This window comes from Ceratotherium simum, chromosome 22 (assembly GCF_057802395.1).
Source record: "Ceratotherium simum simum isolate JZ-2026a chromosome 22, ASM5780239v1, whole genome shotgun sequence".
NCBI lineage: Eukaryota > Metazoa > Chordata > Mammalia > Perissodactyla > Rhinocerotidae > Ceratotherium > Ceratotherium simum.
Genome location: NC_141921.1, coordinates 6753201 through 6773698, shown reverse-complemented (window position 1 = coordinate 6773698; position 20498 = coordinate 6753201). Strand labels below are relative to the sequence as shown.

The 20498-nt window shown below is 37.2% G+C and overlaps 1 protein-coding gene across 12 annotated transcripts in view; it reads right to left on the bottom strand.

The window, feature by feature from the left end:
* Positions 1-3688: 3688 nt before the first annotated feature.
* Positions 3689-20498, bottom strand: part of TUT4 (terminal uridylyl transferase 4) — a 133985-nt gene continuing 117175 nt past the window's right edge. For 2 of the 12 annotated variants that reach the window (XM_087445923.1, XM_087445925.1), the window contains exons 25-30: positions 16840-16955; positions 15682-15905; positions 14794-14894; positions 11180-11627; positions 6044-6202; positions 3799-4336 (exon numbers count right to left, since the gene is read on the bottom strand). In XM_087445923.1, coding sequence (XP_087302049.1) covers positions 4248-4336; positions 6044-6202; positions 11180-11627; positions 14794-14894; positions 15682-15905; positions 16840-16955 — 1137 coding nt within the window. In that variant the 3' untranslated portion in view covers positions 3799-4247. Of the gene's footprint in view, positions 4426-6043; positions 6203-11179; positions 11628-14793; positions 14895-15681; positions 15906-16839; positions 16956-20498 lie in introns of those variants that run through there. The other 10 variants (XM_087445932.1, XM_087445935.1, XM_087445930.1 and 7 more) reach the window with 10 other exon arrangements.

Here is a 20498-nt window from a genome sequence, read left to right as displayed (position 1 = left end):
GAAGAGGTTAAAGGATGGAAATAAGTTTGGCAGAACTTAAAGAAATGAAGATTTGAAAAATTGAAGAAATGAAAGCCTCATTTGAAAACAAAATATAAACTAAATGGAAGGCATAGAAGGAAATAAAAAAATGGAACATAATAAATTAAAAGCTACAGAGATAATAAAACACATAAAAAGAAAGCCTGCATATGCATAACTGACATTCCTGACAAGCAAATCAAACTAAAAAATTCAAAATTTCCTGAAATAATAAAAAGCAATCTATCAAGAAATATCCTGATGAATTTAAGAGATAAAGAATTATATGGCCATCCAAACAGAAATCAAGTCATGTACAGTGAGGGAAAAAATGACGGTCTCAGATCTTAGAGCACTTCATAAGGTAGTGAAGCAGAAGGCTCCAAAGGTCTGAGGAAAATGAAGTTGCCAGGAATTTTATACTCAGCCAAAGCTGTCTTTAAAATATAAAGGGAACAGGGGCCGGCCCCATGGCTTAGTGGTTAAGGGCGCACGCTCTGTTACTGGCGGCCCAGGTTCCGACCCTGGGCGCGCACTGATGCACCACTTCTCCGCCCATGCTGAGGCCACGTCCCACATACAGCAACTAGAAGGATGTGCAACTATGACATACAACTATCTACTGGGGCTTTGGGGGAAAAAAAGGAGGATTGGCAATAGATGTTAGCTCAGAGCCGGTCTTCCTCAGCAAAAAGAGGAGGATTAGCACAGATGTTAGCTCAGGGCTGATCTTCCTCACACAAAAAAATATATATATATAAAGGGAACAGATATTCTCAAGTATGCAAGAACTTAAAAGTATACAATCACTTGGGGAAAAAACTGCCTGATAATGAAATTCATCTGACAAGAAATGAATCAAACTAAGGACTTAGGAAACAAGCAGTAAAAGGAGTGGTAGTAAACATTTTAGGAACTTTAAATAAAAATAATGGGAAATGATTATAAGATTCAAATTAAATATTTGAATATTGTCTATATATATAGGAATAATACAACCACAGGAAGTAGAGGAACTCTTAAGTGAGCTGGTTTCATTTTTCACAACAGGACTCATATACTGTCTCTAATTAAAACATACATGAAACTAGAAAAAAATGACTTCAGCCCTTCAATGTTTTCTGTAATTGTCCTTAATTTTAGGAGAAATCTTTTAGAACTAGATTCTTGTGGGGCGAGCCCCATGGCTTAGTGGCTAAGTGTGTGCGCTCCGCTACTGGCAGCCCGGGTTCAGATCCCAGGCGTGCACTGACGCACCGCTTGTTGGGCCATGCTGAGGTGACATCCCACATAACAGCAACTAAGCAGGATGTGCAACTATAACATACAACTACCTACTGGGGCTTTGGGGAGAAAAGGGGGGAAAATAGAAAAGCACTGGCAATAGATGTTGGCTCAGGGCCGGTCTTCCTCAGCACACACAAAAAAAGAGGATTGGCATGGATGTTAGCTCAGGGCTGATCTTCCTCAAAAAAAAAAAAAAAAACAAACTAGATTCTCTTATTAAAATAAGTCAAGCATTTCTTCACTTTCACATTTTCTCCTGTTAAATCCAAGGAAAATTATTTTGCTATATTTACTAAATATAGCATATGAGCCTACTTTTGTAAAACCATTTGTGTGTGTGTGTATTTAAGAGAAATGGTTGGAATGAATGAAGTTTACCAGATATTAACAGTATTTATTTCTGGTTGATGGACTTTTGAGTGATTTTTTAATACTTTCTTCTTTTACTGGATGCTCCTTTTCTAATAAACACATTTAAATTAAATTATCCTTTATAAGGAAAAAATGAGTTGTTTGGAGTTTAAAGCTTTTTTATAAGCTTACCAAACATATATACATTGTATATATTGTTTGTTGCAAGTGCAAATTGGTAACTACTTTTCTGGAGGGCTATTTGGCAGTATGTAGCAGGAACCTTAGAACTTTTATCCTTTTTACCTAATAATCCCATTTATAGGAATTCACTATAACAGAATAATTAAATATACACAAAAATAGCTTTATCGCATCTTCATTTTACATATATTTTTTTATATATGAGAAAAACTGCAACTAGCAAAAATGTCCATTTGTAGGGGATTTAACAAATAAATTATTTGGTACATCATTAATATTCATATTTTTGAATAATCTTTGATGGCAAGGGAAAATATTAATCTCTCCATGTTATTAAACATTATACAAAACAATATGATCTTAATGTGTATGTTCTCTATAGTTAAGACTGATAATTTTTTTGTACTTTTCAATTGGCTCTACAATGAATTTGAATTCATAATCAAACTTTTTAAGTTTACAATTTGAAAAATTTACAGACTTATAAAACTGAGCTACTACTGTGTAAATTACAAACTAAGAGTATTCTATTTTTCAACTTGGAACAGTTTTGCCAGCTATTGAACACTGGCAATTGCTGAAGGAGGGACAAGTGAGATGCTGAAAATTACTATATATAACACTGTCATCTAAGTAAAAGCTAGGTTACTGGGGTTTTTTGCCCCATAAATACCTTTGCCAGGTGTTATACCGCCTTTCTTTAGGAAGGAAGGCTGAGCTGGGGGCAGTCTCTTGTTGCAGATTTTCTTTTTAATGAAAATTTCAAATATATATAAAAGTAGAACAGTATAATGAATGCCCTGTACACCTCATCACCTGTTCTCCAAGATTTGAAAGAAGATGAAATGCTTGAACACTAAAAGAAAATCCTGAATTCTCCTAGTCATATTTTAATACAAAAGCATACGTTGGGCCAGGTATCTCATTAACAAAACAAATGAGCTAACTCCACCACTTAGTAGGATTCTAAGGGCCGCTGAAGCTTTAATATGAAAAACTAACAGCAAATACACCTGATCTTAACATTTAATAAATACCTTTTCAGGGCTTTAAAGATGGCAGGAAAGCCCTCAATCTCCTGCAATAGATTTCAAGCATCTTCCATGTTGGAAAATATGGCAAAAGCCCAGGCAGACTCCTATTTAAGTAATGCATATCTGAGGAAGCAGAACAAAGATAATATACACTGTCCTTAAAATACATTTGTATTTACTTAGTCTGCAGATTTCCAAATAAACCTACAGCATCGTTTAGCCTAAAATTTCTGGCAAATCTCTTTAATTGAGGGGTTTAGACAAAATGACCTCACCTCAATGTACAGAACCAACACAGCTAAAAAAATCTACCACCAACATAAGTTTGAATTCTAACTATAATCACCGACACAAGCATTACTGGTAAACACCATCCTGGCAAGTGTGCTTTCCAGGTAGTAGTACAGGACTCAGCATGGAAAATCTGGCACATACTACTTCCTTAGTAAATGAGAATTATCTTCCCTCCACTCTAATTGCCAGTATCAGTCTCAGTGGTTAAAAACTCTCCTTAAAATGATCTGTTTCCATTGTATATCCAACATGTGAGTGTGCTACCTTTGGAATTCAATTTATTGTTTTGCACCTGAGTTTTGTCAATGATAAAATGGAGATAGCATCTGCTTCTATCAACTTCATGTGGATGTTGTGAAGAGCCGATAAAGGACATGACAAGATCCTTGGATCTCTAAAACTAAGTCTGTGGTAGAATACTATATTCACTGAGAGTAAAACAAATCTCTGAATTGTTACATTTTATTTCCATCATCTAAACAACCAGATGAATTAACCAAATTTGACTCTTATCAAAAAGATTTATTAACTTAAAATAGAATTACTTCAAATACAGACAAAAGCAACTTTCTGTTCAAGTTTGAATATTTTCAATATACAAGAATGTAGAAGAAAAAATTCTGAATCTTCATGTTGTAGTTTTATTTTATTTTTTTTACCTTTTAAAAAGTTTTTGGCACTACAAGGTTCTGTAAAGAATAGAAGTGACAAATTTAAAACACATGAAAGTCTTTCCTAATTCTTAAGAACAATATATATAAAGTCTGAAGCAACCAAAGTATGAATACAGCTAATAGAAAATAAAGAATGTAATTTTTAAAATTCTCTCTTTTTACAATTCATCAAGATTAAACAAAACATAAAATTCCCTTAAAAATAGGGTAATAAAATAGATGAAATTTGTATCACTCAATTTGGTGATACTAGTAAAAACTATAGTTCATATTTATATACAAATAATACAGTCTTTAAAAACAGTCTTAGGATTTAAATAAGCTATCTAAACGTGTTAAAATTTTAAATCAGGACCTGATTTGTTTTGCTTTCCATTAAATGTCACTTTTTCTGCTGAATGTAACTGACATTGAGGTACGGATACCCTTGAGACAGGAGGATTGGCTGGTTGCTGTGCATCGGTAGACCAGCTGAAAGAAAATGGACTCGCATTACTCCGACACGTTTCCTCTTGGTGGGTGGGGACAACGCTCTCTACACCGACGGGTGGCACATCTGTCTGTTGGACACAACACAGACAGGAAACTGAAAGTCTTGTGCCTATTTATCTGATAACCCCTTAGAATTAACCTGTAGCTAGTTCTCTTTTTTTCTATTTATGTAGTAAAGAGGAGATGAAGCATATCAAAACATTTGAGAGGGGTGAGGAGGAGGGAAGGAAAAAGTGGGTAAAGAGGCAAGACAAAAGAAAAATGGAGGGGAGGAATTAAGGGGAACAAACCCACCAGGGAGGAACTTCAGACTCTCCCCATCTGAAAGGGCTTATATGACCAACAATAACTTCCCTCAGCCCTAATTCTTCACTCAGAAAACGAAACCAGCCACAATCTAATCTGCCACTTTATAATACAGGGATGACCCAGCAGTACATAAATAGTTTAGGAAAGCTTAAATGTATCAAGCCTGAGACTCATACATATCCCAGGCTTCCTCTTAAAGTTATCATTTCATTTAGTCAACATTTCCTGAGTGCCTTTCTTTTTTCTTTTTTTTTTTTGAGGAGGATTGGCCCTGTGCTAACATCTGTTGCCAATCTTCCTCTTTTTTTTTCTTTTTTCTTTCCAAAGCCCCAGTACATAGTTGTGTGTCATAGTTGTAGAGTTGTAGCTCTTCCATATGGGATGCTGCCTCAGCATGGCTTGATGAGCGGTGAGTAGGTCCGCACCCAGGATCCGAACTGGTGAACCCCAGGGCTGCCAAAGCGGAACATTGCGAACTTAACTGCTACACCACCAGGCCAGCCCCCTGAATGCCTTTCTTTTAACTTCTTGAACTCATAGGTTAACCAAGAGCTGAAGGCCAGACTCAGACATTCCCTATTAGAACTGAGATACCTTTAAGGCAAGTAAGCTAGATAAAATGCTGCAAGTTCCTTGGAATTCTCCTTAGTAATATTCATTACTTAGATCAAAGTCATTATTGGTACATCAGCACCAACAGAATATAATAAATTCTAATGTCATTCAAGTCTTAGTTTTACTAAACAAATTTGACTATGTCACTACTGGACTCAAAAACTTCTCTTAGATCCCTACTGCTTACTAAACTGAGTCCAAACTCCTTCATACTATGGCCTCAGCCTGCTTTCTCTAGTCTCATCACCTAAACATCTTGCCCTAAATTTACCTCATCCTCTAATCCTATTGTTTTCTCTCCTTTTCTCTTTTCTCCTCATTATGCCAAGCAAAATTCAGTGACTTTGCATATATTATTCCCTCAGCTTAGAACATTCCTCCCCTAATCTCTAGGGAAAAAAATCCTATCTCTTTCAAGATCTATTTCAAATGTCAAAATCTTGTGTGATTTGATCCCTGGTGACCATATCCTGCTTTCTCTGCTAGGGCAACATTACCTGATTCCTCTATGCTCCCATTCTTATCTATTTTACGTGTCTGGCTCTCCTAATAAAATATGCATTAAATGTGGTGGTTTATTTAATTCTTGCTTAAGCAATAAGCACCTAGCACCGTCTGACACTCCCTCAATAAAAGCATGCTCTCTCAATAAAAGTTTACTGAATGCATGAACGTTCACTCCCAGATCCTGGCCTTCACAACGGCTCCTTGTCCCAGAACAAAACCCACCCAGCCTGTTAACAAATTTGTAAGCAATGGTACCTTGAGTATAGAAAGGTTTGTTGGGCTGAAATCTGGCATTTCCCTGATGCATGAAGTTCTGATGCAAACCATAAGGCCACGAAGCTGGGACAAGAGGGAAATGGGGACGTGGTGGATGTTCCCAAGGAATTGGAGGATTTAGTCCTGGAAAGCCTGGCTCTGCATTTCAACAAGAAAGGAAAGACACATTTTAAAACATCAGTTTGTTCATTCAAATATTCCTTCACTCCACAAAGATTTACTGAGTACCTACCACTGGCCAAGAACTATGCTAAATCAGAGGATACCAAAAAAATTTTTTTAAAGAATCGAACACTGTAATTGTGCTCAAATTATTCATAAAGGAGACACATAAGAAGACACACACAAAAATTTTGTAATTACTATAACAGATCAGTGGAAGTTGTCCTAAAGCGGAGGCTCACCCAGTTGTCAAGAATAGAGAAAGTTTTCCTAAGATGACTGACTAAATCGGGTTTAAAGAACAAGGAACAAGTCAGTCAGGCAAAACAAGTCAAGAGGGCATTTTAGACAGAAGGAATAGCATGTACAAAAGCCAGGAGGCAGGAAAGTACGGCAAGTTTGGGAAACTGCAAAACAACTGGCAATATAGAAATAGGGTGTGAGGGCTGGCTCCGTGGCTTAGCGGTTAAGTGTGCATGCTCCCCTACTGGCGGCCCGGGTTCGGATCCCGGGAGCGCACTGACGCACCGCCTGTCAGGCCATGCTGAGGCGGCGTCCCACATACAGCAACTAGAAGGATGTGCAACTATGACATACAACTATCTACTGGGCTTTGGGGAGAAAAAAGGAAAAAAAAAAGGAGGAGGATTGGCAATAGATGTTAGCTCAGGGCTGATCTTCCTCACACACACACACACACACACACACAAAAAATACAGAAATAGGGTGTGAAGGCGGGAAGTGGTAAGAAAAAAGGCTGGATAGGTAGGTAGGATCTATATTTCAAAGAACCTTAGTACATCATTAAGGAGCTTACATTTTATCCTAAAGACAATGCCAACTATCCTAGAATCAATTATATCTTGGCCTGGACGGAGATCCTATTAGAAGCTGAGGCACTGTGGTATAATGGCTGAGAACTTGGGCTATGGAGCCAAACAGGTCTAAGTTCAAATCCCAGTTCCAAAAATTACTAAGGTTCAATTATGAATCTCAGGTTGTTGTGAGGATTAAATCAGATAACAAAAATTAAGTGGCTTGCAAGTTCTGGCATATAAGTAGGAACTCAAAAAATATGAGTCCTATTCTTTCTATGGCAAACCATCCCCACCAACCTACTTCCCTTTAAGATGTATCTTTAAGTACATCTTTCAAAGTGCAGTACCCCTTAAATCTTCAGGATCATTTTTAGTGGATTTTCTCATTCAGGGTCGCTGTGGGAGGAAATAATCTGAAAAAACACTGCCCTTATTTACTAAACTTCCTAGCAGGAACTCAAATTAGGAGGTGCGTGATAGGCAGGAGCAGGGAGCAAGAAAACTAAATCCCATACTAGCCACATTCTTACAAGCTCAGCATTCCCAGGAGTTAACCAGGAAAACAAAGCAGCTGGTTCACCGCAAGTTCATAAACTCAAGTTACAACTAAGTGCTGAAGCTGAAGGGCTCAGAGTTTACAAAAAATAAACGAGACTGGGTACACATATTGAGGTCCTGACCAATTGAGGAACGATGCTTTAACATAAAATGGTATTTTTTAGAGTATATTCCAATCTCCCTTGGCCATTTTTCAAAACCAAATATTTTCATAATATAACCTCATTAAAGATAATTTCAAAAAGAGGGAAAAAATTCACACAATCTCCTACTCTAATACAACCACTATTACCATTTTAATATATTCCCATCCAGTCCTTCCATTTTTAACATAATAGTAATTTTAGCTATAATATTAACTAGGAGTTGTACACTCATCCAAAAAATAATAAATATTTAGTGAGCAATAGTTTATTATATATTAAATAATGTATCTACCACACATCAGGCACTACAGTGGACACTAGGGAGACAATGACAGACAAGAAACAATTCATAGCCTCTAGAAGTTGGGTCTAATGGGTTATGCAGACAAGTAAACAGGTAATTCCAACACAGTAAGACAAGTGTTATGATATGGATATTAAGGAAACATGGAGGAGAGAATGAATACCTAATACAATTGGAGGAATCAACAAGAGTTAAAGGCTTTCTGAAGAAAGTGATCTAATTTTAAAAAAGGAGGATGAGTGAGTTAGCTAAGTTTTGGAGCAAAGCAGAAGGAGGTGAGAGTGGGCAGGAGAGGTAATGGAGAGGACATTCCAGGCAGAGGGAACAACTCAGGTAAACAATCAGGGATAACGGACAGGACGGCATGTTTGTGGGATGCTAATTAGTTCATCAAGGCTGAAACAGAGATCAACTAGAGGTGGGGAAAAGGAGGACCTTAAATTGCAAAAACTGAGCCGATATACCGAAGGGCACACACAAGGTCTGTCTTCATGGTTATGTAACTCAGTGACTATCATGGTGCATGTCATGGCATATTCATACACAATAAACATTTGTTGAATGAGAGAAGCAGAGACCACATTAGAATGGCCATGTATGCCACATATTCTTTGATCTTGGAAATCTAAATGAGTTCCCACATTCTGGCATTTCTCCTCAGCAAAATACATTATCTTTATTGTTCCAAAAGAGGTCAGAGATACCTCCTCCATCAAATAGCATACTTTCGTTTAAAATTATCACTAAAATTCTTTTGAAAATTGATAAAGGGAAAGAATCAAACTTTTAGTTTACATTTCCTATACAAACTATATTTCAGGATAACCAAGTAGTTAATAAGGAAAAGTTCTTCTTTATAAAAGAATCACAAATAGTAAATAGGAAATCATCATTTTATAATCCCTAGTGAAATAATGGATATCAGCAATAATGATCAATGGTGGCTAACACTATTATGTAAAAATTAATGAGGAACTTTATAATGGATAGAACAGGCTGACATCACCTAACTCATTGATCAATCTTAAGCGACTAAAAGAAGAACAACTAGACAGTAAGTTCCCCCTGAAGTGAGAGAACAGCAAACATACAGGACCAATCAAGAAGCAAGATTCTTGCCAACAGGAAAAATCTGAATCTAATCTAGCCCCTGGACGTAACTGCCAGTTGAGAGGAAATATAGGGACAGAGGCATGTGTTAAAAGATGCTACAAAGATATAATCAGCCATGACCAGAATGTTTCTTCAATAAACAGTTACTATCAGGGAAAAGACAGTGAGGGGGAACTGTTATAAATTAGAGGAGACTTCAGAGATATAACAAACACATACAATGTATGAGTTTTGTTTGAATCTTGATTCAAATAAATCAACAAGAATAATTTTAGAGAAATAGGGAAAAATGATCCAGGACTGGGTATTAGATAATACTGGGTATGGTAATGGTATTGTGATTTTTTTAAGAGATACAAACTGAAGTTTATAAACAAATTTGATCCCATGTCTGAGATTTGATTAAATACGTGAGTCAAATTTTTTTTTTAAATGGGGTGAAGGGGTCAGATAAAAGAACAGCAAATACTGATAACTGTTAAAGCTGGGTAATGGGGGAAGCTCATTATTCTTTACTCTTGCCTTTTGTGTACATTTCAAAATTTCCATAAGTTTTTAAAATAAAAATAATCTCTAAAAATCTGGAAAATCTGGATATAAAACTAGATTTATGGCATATATTTCAACTATTTTTAAATATGCAAATATAAAAAAATGACTGGATGGTAATACACCAAAATATTACTTAGCAGTTATGTCTAGGAATTGAGATTATGGATGACATTCTTCTTTTTCAAATGTTCTATAATGAATTATATTACTTAGATCTCAGAAAAAAATACTATTTTTTAATGCTACGAAGTGCTACTAATATCTTTTTCTGGTTTTTTTTTGGTGAGGAAGATTGGCCCTGAGCTAACATCTGTTTCCAATCTTCCTCTTTTTGTTTGAGGAAGATCGTCCCTGAGCTAATATCTGTGCCAATCTTCCTCTATTTTGTACGTGGGATGCCGCAACAGCATGGCTTGATGAGCAGTGTGTAGGTCCACGTCTGAGATCCGAACCAGCGAGCCCCAGGCTGCCAAAGCAGAGCACACAAACTTAACCATTATGCCACCAGGCTGGCCCCTATCTTTTTATTTATTTTTTTTGTGTGTGAGGAAGATCAGCCCTGAGCTAACATCCGTGCTAATCCTCCTCTTTTTTGCTGAGGAAGACCAGCTCTGAGCTAACATCTATTGCCAATCCTCCTCCTTTTTTTTTGTTCTTTTGTCCCCGAAGCCCCAGTAGATAGTTGTACGTCATAGTTGCACATCCTTCTAGTTGCTGTATGTGGGACACGGCCTCAGCATGGCCGGAGAAGCAGTGCATCGGTGTGCGCCCGGGATCCAAACCCGGGCCGCCAGTAGCAGAGTGTGCGCACTTAACCGCTAAGCCACGAGGCCGGCCCCTATCTTTTTATTTTTAAAGAATTGCTCCTTACTGGGAGATAGAGTCTAGTGCAAGGAGGCAGAGGTTTTGAAGAAAGAAATTGGTTTAAATCTTGGATCTACTATGATTAATTATGATAGCATGATAGTTAAGTTACTTAACCCTTCAATTTCTTCAACTATAAAATAAGTGATAGTAATATCTATACCAAGCAGGATTGTAATAATAAAATAATAACTAAAACATATATATTATTATATATCATATAATATATTAATGTTAATAATTACAATATAGTATAATTAATTATAACAATACTTTAATAATATGTAATATATATAAATTCACAACATCCCTGTGAGTTAGACGCTATTAATACTCCTATTTTACAGATGAAACCAATACACAAAGAGATTAAGCAACTGCCCAATGCCACATAATAAATGGCAGAGCCAGGATTCAAATCCAGGCAGTCTGAATCCACAGGCAATACTCTTTATTTTTACCTAATCCTATACTGCCCCTCCACAAATAGCACTTGCCATCCTTTCCTTACATTTATTTCCCCAGGTTCAACCAGTAACACCAATCACCCATCCTTTCTACAGACAGACAGATACAAAAGAAGAAAAGGAAAGGTTACCTGAATTCCCCACTGTACCATTGTTCACCAGGGAATTTGGAGCCACAGTACGAGGCCAGTGTCCATCATGAGACGAGCTAGGGATTGCCACAGGTCTGGCAGCAGGTTGTGCAAAAATGATGCTGGGATCATTCAGACCAATATTGCTGGGGGCACTGCCTGGTGCAGAGTGGATCACTGGGCCATGGATAGGCCAGGATGGGGCAGGGATCTGGAGGGGATGCATTGGCAACAATCCCATATTGTGCATGGGAGAATACTGAGCTGGTGGTGACTGAGGAAAGTTATACATAGGCATCTGGACTTGATGGGGAGGCTGGGCTCCCTGCTGAGGTGGGCCAAGTTTAGGCTGGGATGCTGGCTGGGATGGAGGTTGGGTAATGGCAGCTGACTGGGAAGAGTTCTGTGGAAACGGCTGGGGCTGAGGAGAATAAGATGGTGAATCAGACTGCAGAGAAAAAAAGATATATTTTAAAACTAATTTACAAACATCTTAATTTTATAAAAGCAGAGATTGTCAAAATACAAAATTATGGAGTTATTCCATTAGAACATTATAAACAGAATTCTATGATGTGCATAATAACAAATAATAGAACCTCATTTTACATGAAGGTAGAATTTTTCCCAAGGTCCTCAAACTCTCTTTCACATAGGTATTACTTCATAAACCTTTTTACTGTCAAAAGAAGAGAGAGCCCAGACATCATTCCCATCATGCAGAACCCAAATTTCCAATTGTAACTAGAAACTTACATCTAAATAACTCACAGTTGCTTTCATTCAGTCCCTCAACAAGAATTTAATGAGTGTTAATTATATACTGAGCATTATTCTAGGTATTAAAAATAAAATACTAAAACGTAGGCCCTCACGGAGCTTAAAGTTTATGGGGGAAAGGAGGAGGAGCAGATGAAGATTACATAAGCAATCACAATAAAGTACAATGATTACTATGATAAAGAATGTGTAATGTATAGTGTACAGTCATGCGCCGCAGAATGACATTTCAGTCAACAATGAACTGCGTACACAACGGTGGTCCCATAAGATTAGTACTCTATAGCCTAGGGGTGTAGTAGGCTACACCATCTAGGTTTGTGTAAAGTACTATAGGAGAGGAAGAAATGTTCCTCTACCCTTCTAGGTTCTTCTGGCTGGTCTAAAAGATTAAACTGACATGAGACCCATTAACAGGAGAAAAAGAAACAAAGGTTTAATAACATGTATACATGGGAGAAACCTAGGAAAACCGAGTAACTCGCCAAAATGGCCAAAGCCCTCACCTTAAATACCATCCTCAGCTAAAGACACAAGAATATGCTGGGGGTGGGGAGAGTCAGGGACTTCAAACGGAAGGAAGGCAATTCACAGGTAGGTGAAAAGGAGCAACATTTGGAAAACAAATGTTTGGTCACACAGAAATAGAGATCACAGAGGGAAGCGCAACAAACAGGCTTTTCTAGGTTCCTCCCTGTCTACCACCTAGTTCATGTTATGCTAGGATGATAGCTCACTTCCTGAGATAGATGTGTTTTTTTTTTTTTAATAATTTTTTTTATTTCTTTATTTTTTCCCCCAAAGCCCCAGTAGATAGTTGTATGTCATAGTTGCACATCCTTCCAGTTGCTGTATGTGGGACGCGGCCTCAGCATGGCCAGAGAAGCGGTGCGCCGGTGCGCACCCGGGATCTGAACCCCGGACGCCAGCAGTGGAGCGTGCGCACCCAACCGCTAAGCCACGGGGCCGGCCCAAGATAGGTGTTTTTAATCTGAATTCTTTCAGGCAGTTAAGGGAGAAGTAACAAGAAAAACTGGGAGTCTTTTGTTTCTTAAAAATAATCAGCCTAAAATAATCCTCATGTTAAAGAGATACACATTTTGGGGTGGCAAATTTTGTTCCCCTTCAGGACACTCTATGATGTTTGCACAATGATGAAGCCACCTAACAACACACTTCTCAGGATCCCCATGTTAAGTGCCACATGACTGTATAATGATATCCCAGAGCAGGAATACCTAAATCCACATGAGGCAAAGAGGGAACATAAGATGAAAGAAAGTGGAAATCAAGGAAAGCTTCCCAGAGGAAGTGACCTTCAAGCTGAGACTCAAGGGTAAATAGAAACCAGTCTGATAAAAGAGGGTAGGAATAAGGGGAAGGGAAGAGTGTTTCAGGCAGAGGGGAAAACATGATTGAAGGTCTAAAGGAACGAAAACACATGCCTTTTTTTTTTTTTTTGGTGAAGAAGATTAGCCCTGAGCTAATATCTGATACCAATCTTTCTCTTTTTGCTGAGGAAGATTGGCCCTGGGCCAACAACCGTGCCCATCTTCCTCCATTTTATATGGGACGCCGCCACAGCACAGCTTAACAAGTGGTGCATCGGTGAGTGTCCGGGATCCAAACCTGCGAACCCCGGGCCGCCGAAGCACAGCGCGGCACACTTAACCACTGATCCACCTGGCTGGCTCATGTGGGTAATTTTTTAATAAATCAAAATAACAAAATGTTAAGAACTGTTTAAGCCTGGTAGTAGTATACAGATGTTTATTATTTTCTATACTTTTTCAATATTTTTAAATTATTTTATAATAAGAAACAGGAAGAAAGAATGCATATATAGCACATACCACTCACCAAATGTTAGCTAGGATTATTGTTGTTATATAACATTTATGAAAATGTCAAGCCCAAAGTAGGTATTCAAATATTTGGGGTGGGGTTAGTGGGCTCCTAAATGTTTTTCTAAGACGTTCCTACTACTGCTCTTCAAATGCTTGAAGAATTTTTTCTAAAACACAGATCACATCAGATATAGCACGTTTAATAGTTATAACAGCTTTGAAACTACATAGACCTGGGTCGCAACCTTTTAATTTCTCTTATTCTCAGCTTCCCAATTTGTAAGGTTTGATCATACTAATACCTACCTCTTCACATGGCCACTCAAAGGATTAAGTTTGATAATAAGTGTGAAGCACTAACACAGCGTCAGGTTTACAGCAAGCCTTCAATTAGTATTGAATTAATTAAGAAGTGCAAGGTGAGTACAGATTTAGACAAACGTTAAGAGCAACTCAGCAAAATTAATATGAAACTTGTGAATCGGAATTCTAATTTGATACTCTTTTACAGGGTATATTTCACTAGGTATCCATGTCAGCTATGAGAAGACACACGAAAGTTTCAAGCAAGTGAAATACTATGCACATAACTGTCAATAGTACTAAACCCCAAACACATTTCAATTTTTGTCTCTATTTTTATTAAAAATGGTACTGATAAATTCCACTAGGCAAAGCCTAAAACCTCAAGGTCATTACCCTATTTTAATCCAACCAACAACCTTATTAGGTAATTGTTATCTTATTTTACACATAAAGGAGGAGGCTCACTGAAGTTAAGTGGCTTGCCCATAGATATAAACCCAGATCTACATTACTCCAAAAGCAATGCTCATTCTACCTCATGTGCCTAGCAAGGGCACCTCTATAAAGCAGTGTGTAATCTGGAAGATTGCATTTGCCAGTCTCAAAGATCAACCCTATCACCCGCCAAAGAGAGTGCTATCTTCCTGCCAAGACTAACCCATTTGCAGGCAGAGGACTTACACATTCTGAGGACTGTCTAGTCCTTATGGACTGATCGCCCTGCTGCTGGGTTGAACCAGCCACTTGTTGGGCATTTACAAGGTTGCGGACCAGCTGGGCTGCTAAGAGAAGACATCAGAAAGAAAATCAACAGATAAAGAAAATAGCAGAGAAATGACAATCAATAAACGCCTTTTTTCTGTAAAAGAGTCTCAAATCTCTGAGATTTTATAACTTGGACTTTTAAACTATGATTATAGTGAAGGACTTGTAACAACTAATTTTTTTTTAAAGCCATTTTTCAATCCTGCAGATCATTAAAAAAATATACTGGTCCTGGATACAAGAACAAATCTCAAACTGCCTTTCTAAAGGAGAAAATATATTTAAGAAAATATCTTCTGCAATAAGAATTTGAGTAACTGGAGATCATCACTTCTAAAATATTCTATTTTTTTCTTTCAATAAACTCTCATTTGGGTTTCTAATTCTTAAAATTCCTTATGAAATATAACAGGAACAGATTTCCCTCTCTCATAACATCAGTGAAAAGAGATAAAATTTCTCCTATATATTCCCAGAAAAAAAAACCTCTTGTTAACTTTTGGGGAAAAAAAGTTAACTTCTGTTAACTTTTGATAGTGAGAGAAATAAACAGTGTGACTCAAATGCGAAGAATATTTGGAGTCGCTTGAATACAACAGACTGCTAAGACCTTGATAGTGAACATTATCCAAGTTACTGTTCAAACTAAAAGCCTGACTGTCTAAATTTTATCTCTTTAAGAAATTATGAGGTCCAAAATCATACGGCCAGGTTTGGAATAGAGAGGAATCAGGATCCTTAGAATGACATCAACATAAATGACTTTTTTCCTACCAGAATCTATCTTTGGCCTTTTCTATTTACCTGCCACACTGCTATTCCTCTGACGGGCCAGCTTGACTTCCGGGCATTCCCTTCGCACATGTCCTGCATCTCCACATATAAAACATCTGAGGTCTCTGGGGTCTCTAAAGTCTCGAGTGTCGTGGACGTCTCGGGGGTCAAGAAGGTCTCGGGAGTCTTTCTCCTCTTCATTCCCTTCCTTCTCTTCTTCACTGTCTTTCTTCTTTAGTCTAAACAGTAAACTGCTGATACCAATAATGTGGGGCTAGGGACTTGTAAACTGAGTCACAGAATAAACTAAACTATACAACAGTCTCACAATAAAGGGACTAACATGCCCATTGTTTCATGCATCTTTTTGAAGGCAAAGGAACTCATATTTATAGCACACCTACTCATATGGCAAAAACTGGGTATTCTAGTAGTTTTATAATACAACATTAAATTAAAAAAAAATTTTAGTATCAAATTTTAATCTTGTAACAATTCTTAGAGGTTGGTATTTATCATCTCCGTTTTACAGAGGAAGAAACTGAGGCTTAGTCAGTGTCTTGCCTAAATTTAACACTGCTCAGTAAAGAGCAGTGATGGAAACTAGGAGTTTGTTCTGTCTAAAGAGTTCTAAGATCTTTATATTAGGCAAGATTTGATGACTAAAGAAGGGATTTTCCTGGTCTATTAAAACATAGTATATAGAATACAGGAAAGTACAAGTCATAGACATATTTTCAGGGGTTACATAGGATATATATTCCTCAAGGAACATATCACAAAGGTACATCTCACAGCATATACCTTCAAGATTCAGTTAATCATATTTTAATTACTGGTTTGCATGACTGTGAGGTCCTCAGCAAGAACCCCCCATCTCGGTCATTATTTTTTCTTGGCTCCTAGCACAGTTCCTAGCACACAGTAGGCATCAATAAATGCTTCTTCAATTAGAAAAAAAAAAACCTGAGTGAATTAATGAATAAATGAACAAATGAACATTATGAGACACCACTGCATCACAAATAAATCTCACTGTATTACAGAATTCCACTCAAATATACATTTATCTAAGGTCCAATTTAAAGCCCTGAACTTTCTCACTAAAACGTATGCGAACATAATTATAGCTACAATTGGCCTCACATTTATCTTCCCTGTAATGTTGATACATAATCATTTGCCAACCTTCTCCTTTTAGGGCAGTCTTTCATGTAGTGGCCTATTTTTCCACACACACGGCAACATCGATCATTGGGAGCCAGTTCTCCATCTGTTAATACTCTGGAATCGAAGAAGTACTCCTAGGGAGAAAATACAACTTGACTAGAAAAAAATCACTATAAACTTCTGAATCCAAATAAAAAGGAGACCAAAATGCAAAAGTGGTTTAAAAAAGAAAAAAAGAAAGAAATATCAACAAATATTTCACTATAACTAAAACCATGATATGAAAATAAGATTCAGAATTATCATCATTAATATCACAGTTGCTAACATGTACTAACCACTTTACATATGTGTTATTTTCTCATTCATTTGTAGCATCTTTGCATAATATTGCAATAAAATAGATACTATTTCATCCTCATTTTATGGATGAGGAAATTGAGGTTTAAAAGAGTTCAAGCCGTTTGCCCATAGTAAAAAACTCGTAAATAGCAGATAAAGCATTTAAAGCTAAGTCTGTCTGAATACAAAGCTCATGCCTTCTGCTAGCCAGGCTACCTCTGGAAAGGAATTATTCTCTTTACAAAAGAGCTCTGTGTAAATAAAGCAGTCTTCTGGTTTATACAAAATATGATTGTATTCGCATACAACATTTCAAGAACATACAACATGTATTATTATAAAGTAGGGTTTACCTAAAGAGAAGGTAGGGAACCAATAAGAAGCAAATCATTTTTCCAAATCTTAGAAGAACCAGGCTCATTTTTGCTTTATCCTAGCACCTTGTTTATCCTTCTAAGCTTTAGTTCAGGTTTGCACTTTCCAAAGACTAGTTTCTCCGAAAGTACCCCTATCTCTGGAAGCAAGAGAACGTGCCCACTTAGCTCTCTTCAAACCTATCTAAAGTCATGGATAAAAGTATAAGACATATATTCACTAGGATGGCTATAATAAAAAAAACGACAACAGAGAATAACAAGTATTAGTGACGATGTGGAAAAACTGGAACCCACATATATTGCTGGTGGGAACATAAAATAGCACAGCTGCTTCAGAAACCAGTTTGGCAGCTCCTCAGAAAGTTAAACACAGGGGGCCGGCCCCGTGGCCTAATGGTTAACTGCACACACTCCACTGCTGGCAGCCTGGGTTCGAATCCCGGGAGCACACCGAAGCACCACTTGTCAGGACATGCTGCGGCGGCGTCCCATATAAAGTAGAGGAAGACGGGCACGGATGTTAGCCCAGGGCCAGTCTTCCTCTGCAAAAAGAGGAGGATCAGCCTGGATGTTAGCTCAGAGCTGATCTTACCAAAAAAAAAAAAAAGAGAGAGAGAAAGTTAAACACAAATCCGTCCAAATGACCCAGCAATTCCACTGTTGGGTATATACCCAAAAGAAATGAAAACATACATCCACACAAAAATTTCTATGCAGATATTTCTACACAATATTTGTATAGAATATTGTATATTCTATACAAATATGTAATGCTACACAGCAGCATTACCCATAATAACCAAAAAGTAGAAAGCCAAATGTCCAACAACTGAATAGATAAATAAAATGTGATATATCCATACAATGAAATATTGTTCAACCAGAAAAAGGAATGAAGTACTGATATATGCTACAACATGAACAAACCCTGAAAACATTATAGTAAATGAAAGAAGCCAGTCACAAAGAGCTACATATTCTATGATTCCATTCTAATGGGGACAGGAGGTTTCCTTGAGAGAGGATGAAAATGTTCCAAAATTAGACTGTGGTAATGGCTGCACAATCCTGTAAATATACTGGAAACCACTGAATTTCTCACTTTGTATGGGTGAATTGTACAGTATGTGAATTGTATCTCAATAAAGCTGTTTTTTAAAAAAGTATAAGAGATATAATTCTTCACATTTACTATTAATGAAACCAATGTAGCTAATTAAAATTTTCATCATCATATTTTCTGCCAGGACAAAATGAAGCCCTTTCTCAATTCACTCAGTTGCTTAAGGCAGAAATCTAGGAATCATCCTGAACTTGTTCTCCTTCACCTATCACCTCTAATTAATCACCAAGCTGTATCCATTCTATTCCTGAGTATCTCTTTAATCCACTTTTCTCCATCCCACCACCCCAGTTAAGGTGGCCTAGACTTGGGGTCAGCAAATTTTTTCCATAAAGAGCCAGACAGTAAATATTTTAGGTGTTGTGGCAGAATTGAAGATATTATGTAGGTACTTATATAACAAGAAAGAAAGCAAATTTCCACAAAATTTTTATTAAAGAATTTAAAAAATACTACTAATAATAATTGAGTATAATGTTTTGTAATATAAGTTTACTAATTAGAAGAGTGCAATTCTTTCCGGAGGAGACATGTTGCTTAACTGGGGCTCAATGTTAGTATTTCCTATCATTAAAATTGATGGCAGGGCAGGCCCAGTGGCACAAGCAGTTAAGTGCGTGCTCTGCTTTGGCGGCCCGGGGTTCGCAGGTTCGGATCCCTGGCGCACACCAATGTGCCACTTGTCAAGCCATGCTGTGGTGGCGTCCCATATAAAGTAGAGGAAGGTGGGCACGGATGTTAGCCCAGGGCCAATCTTCCTCAGCAAAAAAAGAGGAGGATTGGCATCAGATGTTAGCTCAGGGCTGATCTTCCTCACAAAAAAAAAAAAAAAAAGAAAAAATTGATGGCAAATGTTCATCTGTTAATGCTAATCTGCAATTACATTTAATGTATTTCATCTTTGAAAATGTTTTTCACAGATGAAGAGGTTGAAGATTCATGGTAAAGAGAATAACAAATGGATCTAGAGTGCATATAGAAGGACTAGTCTCTGCTAAAGAAGAGATATCTTCAGATGCAGGCAGACTTGTAGATCTGGTAGCAGAATGCTAAAGCAATATTTATCTGATACCATTTTTGTCTCAGAGGGAAAATATCTAAGAGTGAGAAGGGCAGAGGTGAAAGGTGGGACAAAGCACAATAGTATTAAATTTTGAGTAACAAATAAAATCTGAAATAGTTCTTATTTGAATGGGAGATATAGGTAACTAAATTTTCGTAATAAGAATGTCAGATAGTACTGAAAGTCCAGTTGAGGTTGATGAACATTAATTTATAGTTTTACTATATAAATAAAACTAGCTAGCTTTATGACTTTTTTCCACTTGTGCTTTGCCACCCAAGCATAGACAGATGGTAGATAGCTGAATTCATGTAAGGTTGAACACATAAGAGTACAAAAGAAGGACAATAGTGCAAAAGAATTTAAAGTATATGCCAGGGAATCTAAGTTAAATGGGGAGAAAGATAAAGCCAGAAGATAGCTGATATATTTGGAGAAAATGGGTCAATATATCAGAGGACCTAATGATGTAGAAGTATAGTTGAATGAGAATATCTGAGTGAGCAAGAAAGGTGAAAAAATAAAAAATATACTTGTCTTCATTTTCATTAGAGTCTAAGGGAATGAAACACATCTATTTTCCCACTATAGGCATACCTCATTATATTGCGTTTCACTTTACTGCACTTCACAGATATTACATTTTTTTACAAATTGAAGGTTTGTGGTAACCCTGTGTCAAGCAAGTCTATTGGTCCCATTTTTCGAACAGCATTTGCCCACTTCTTGTCTCTGTGTCACATTTTGGCAATACTCACATTTCAAACTTTTT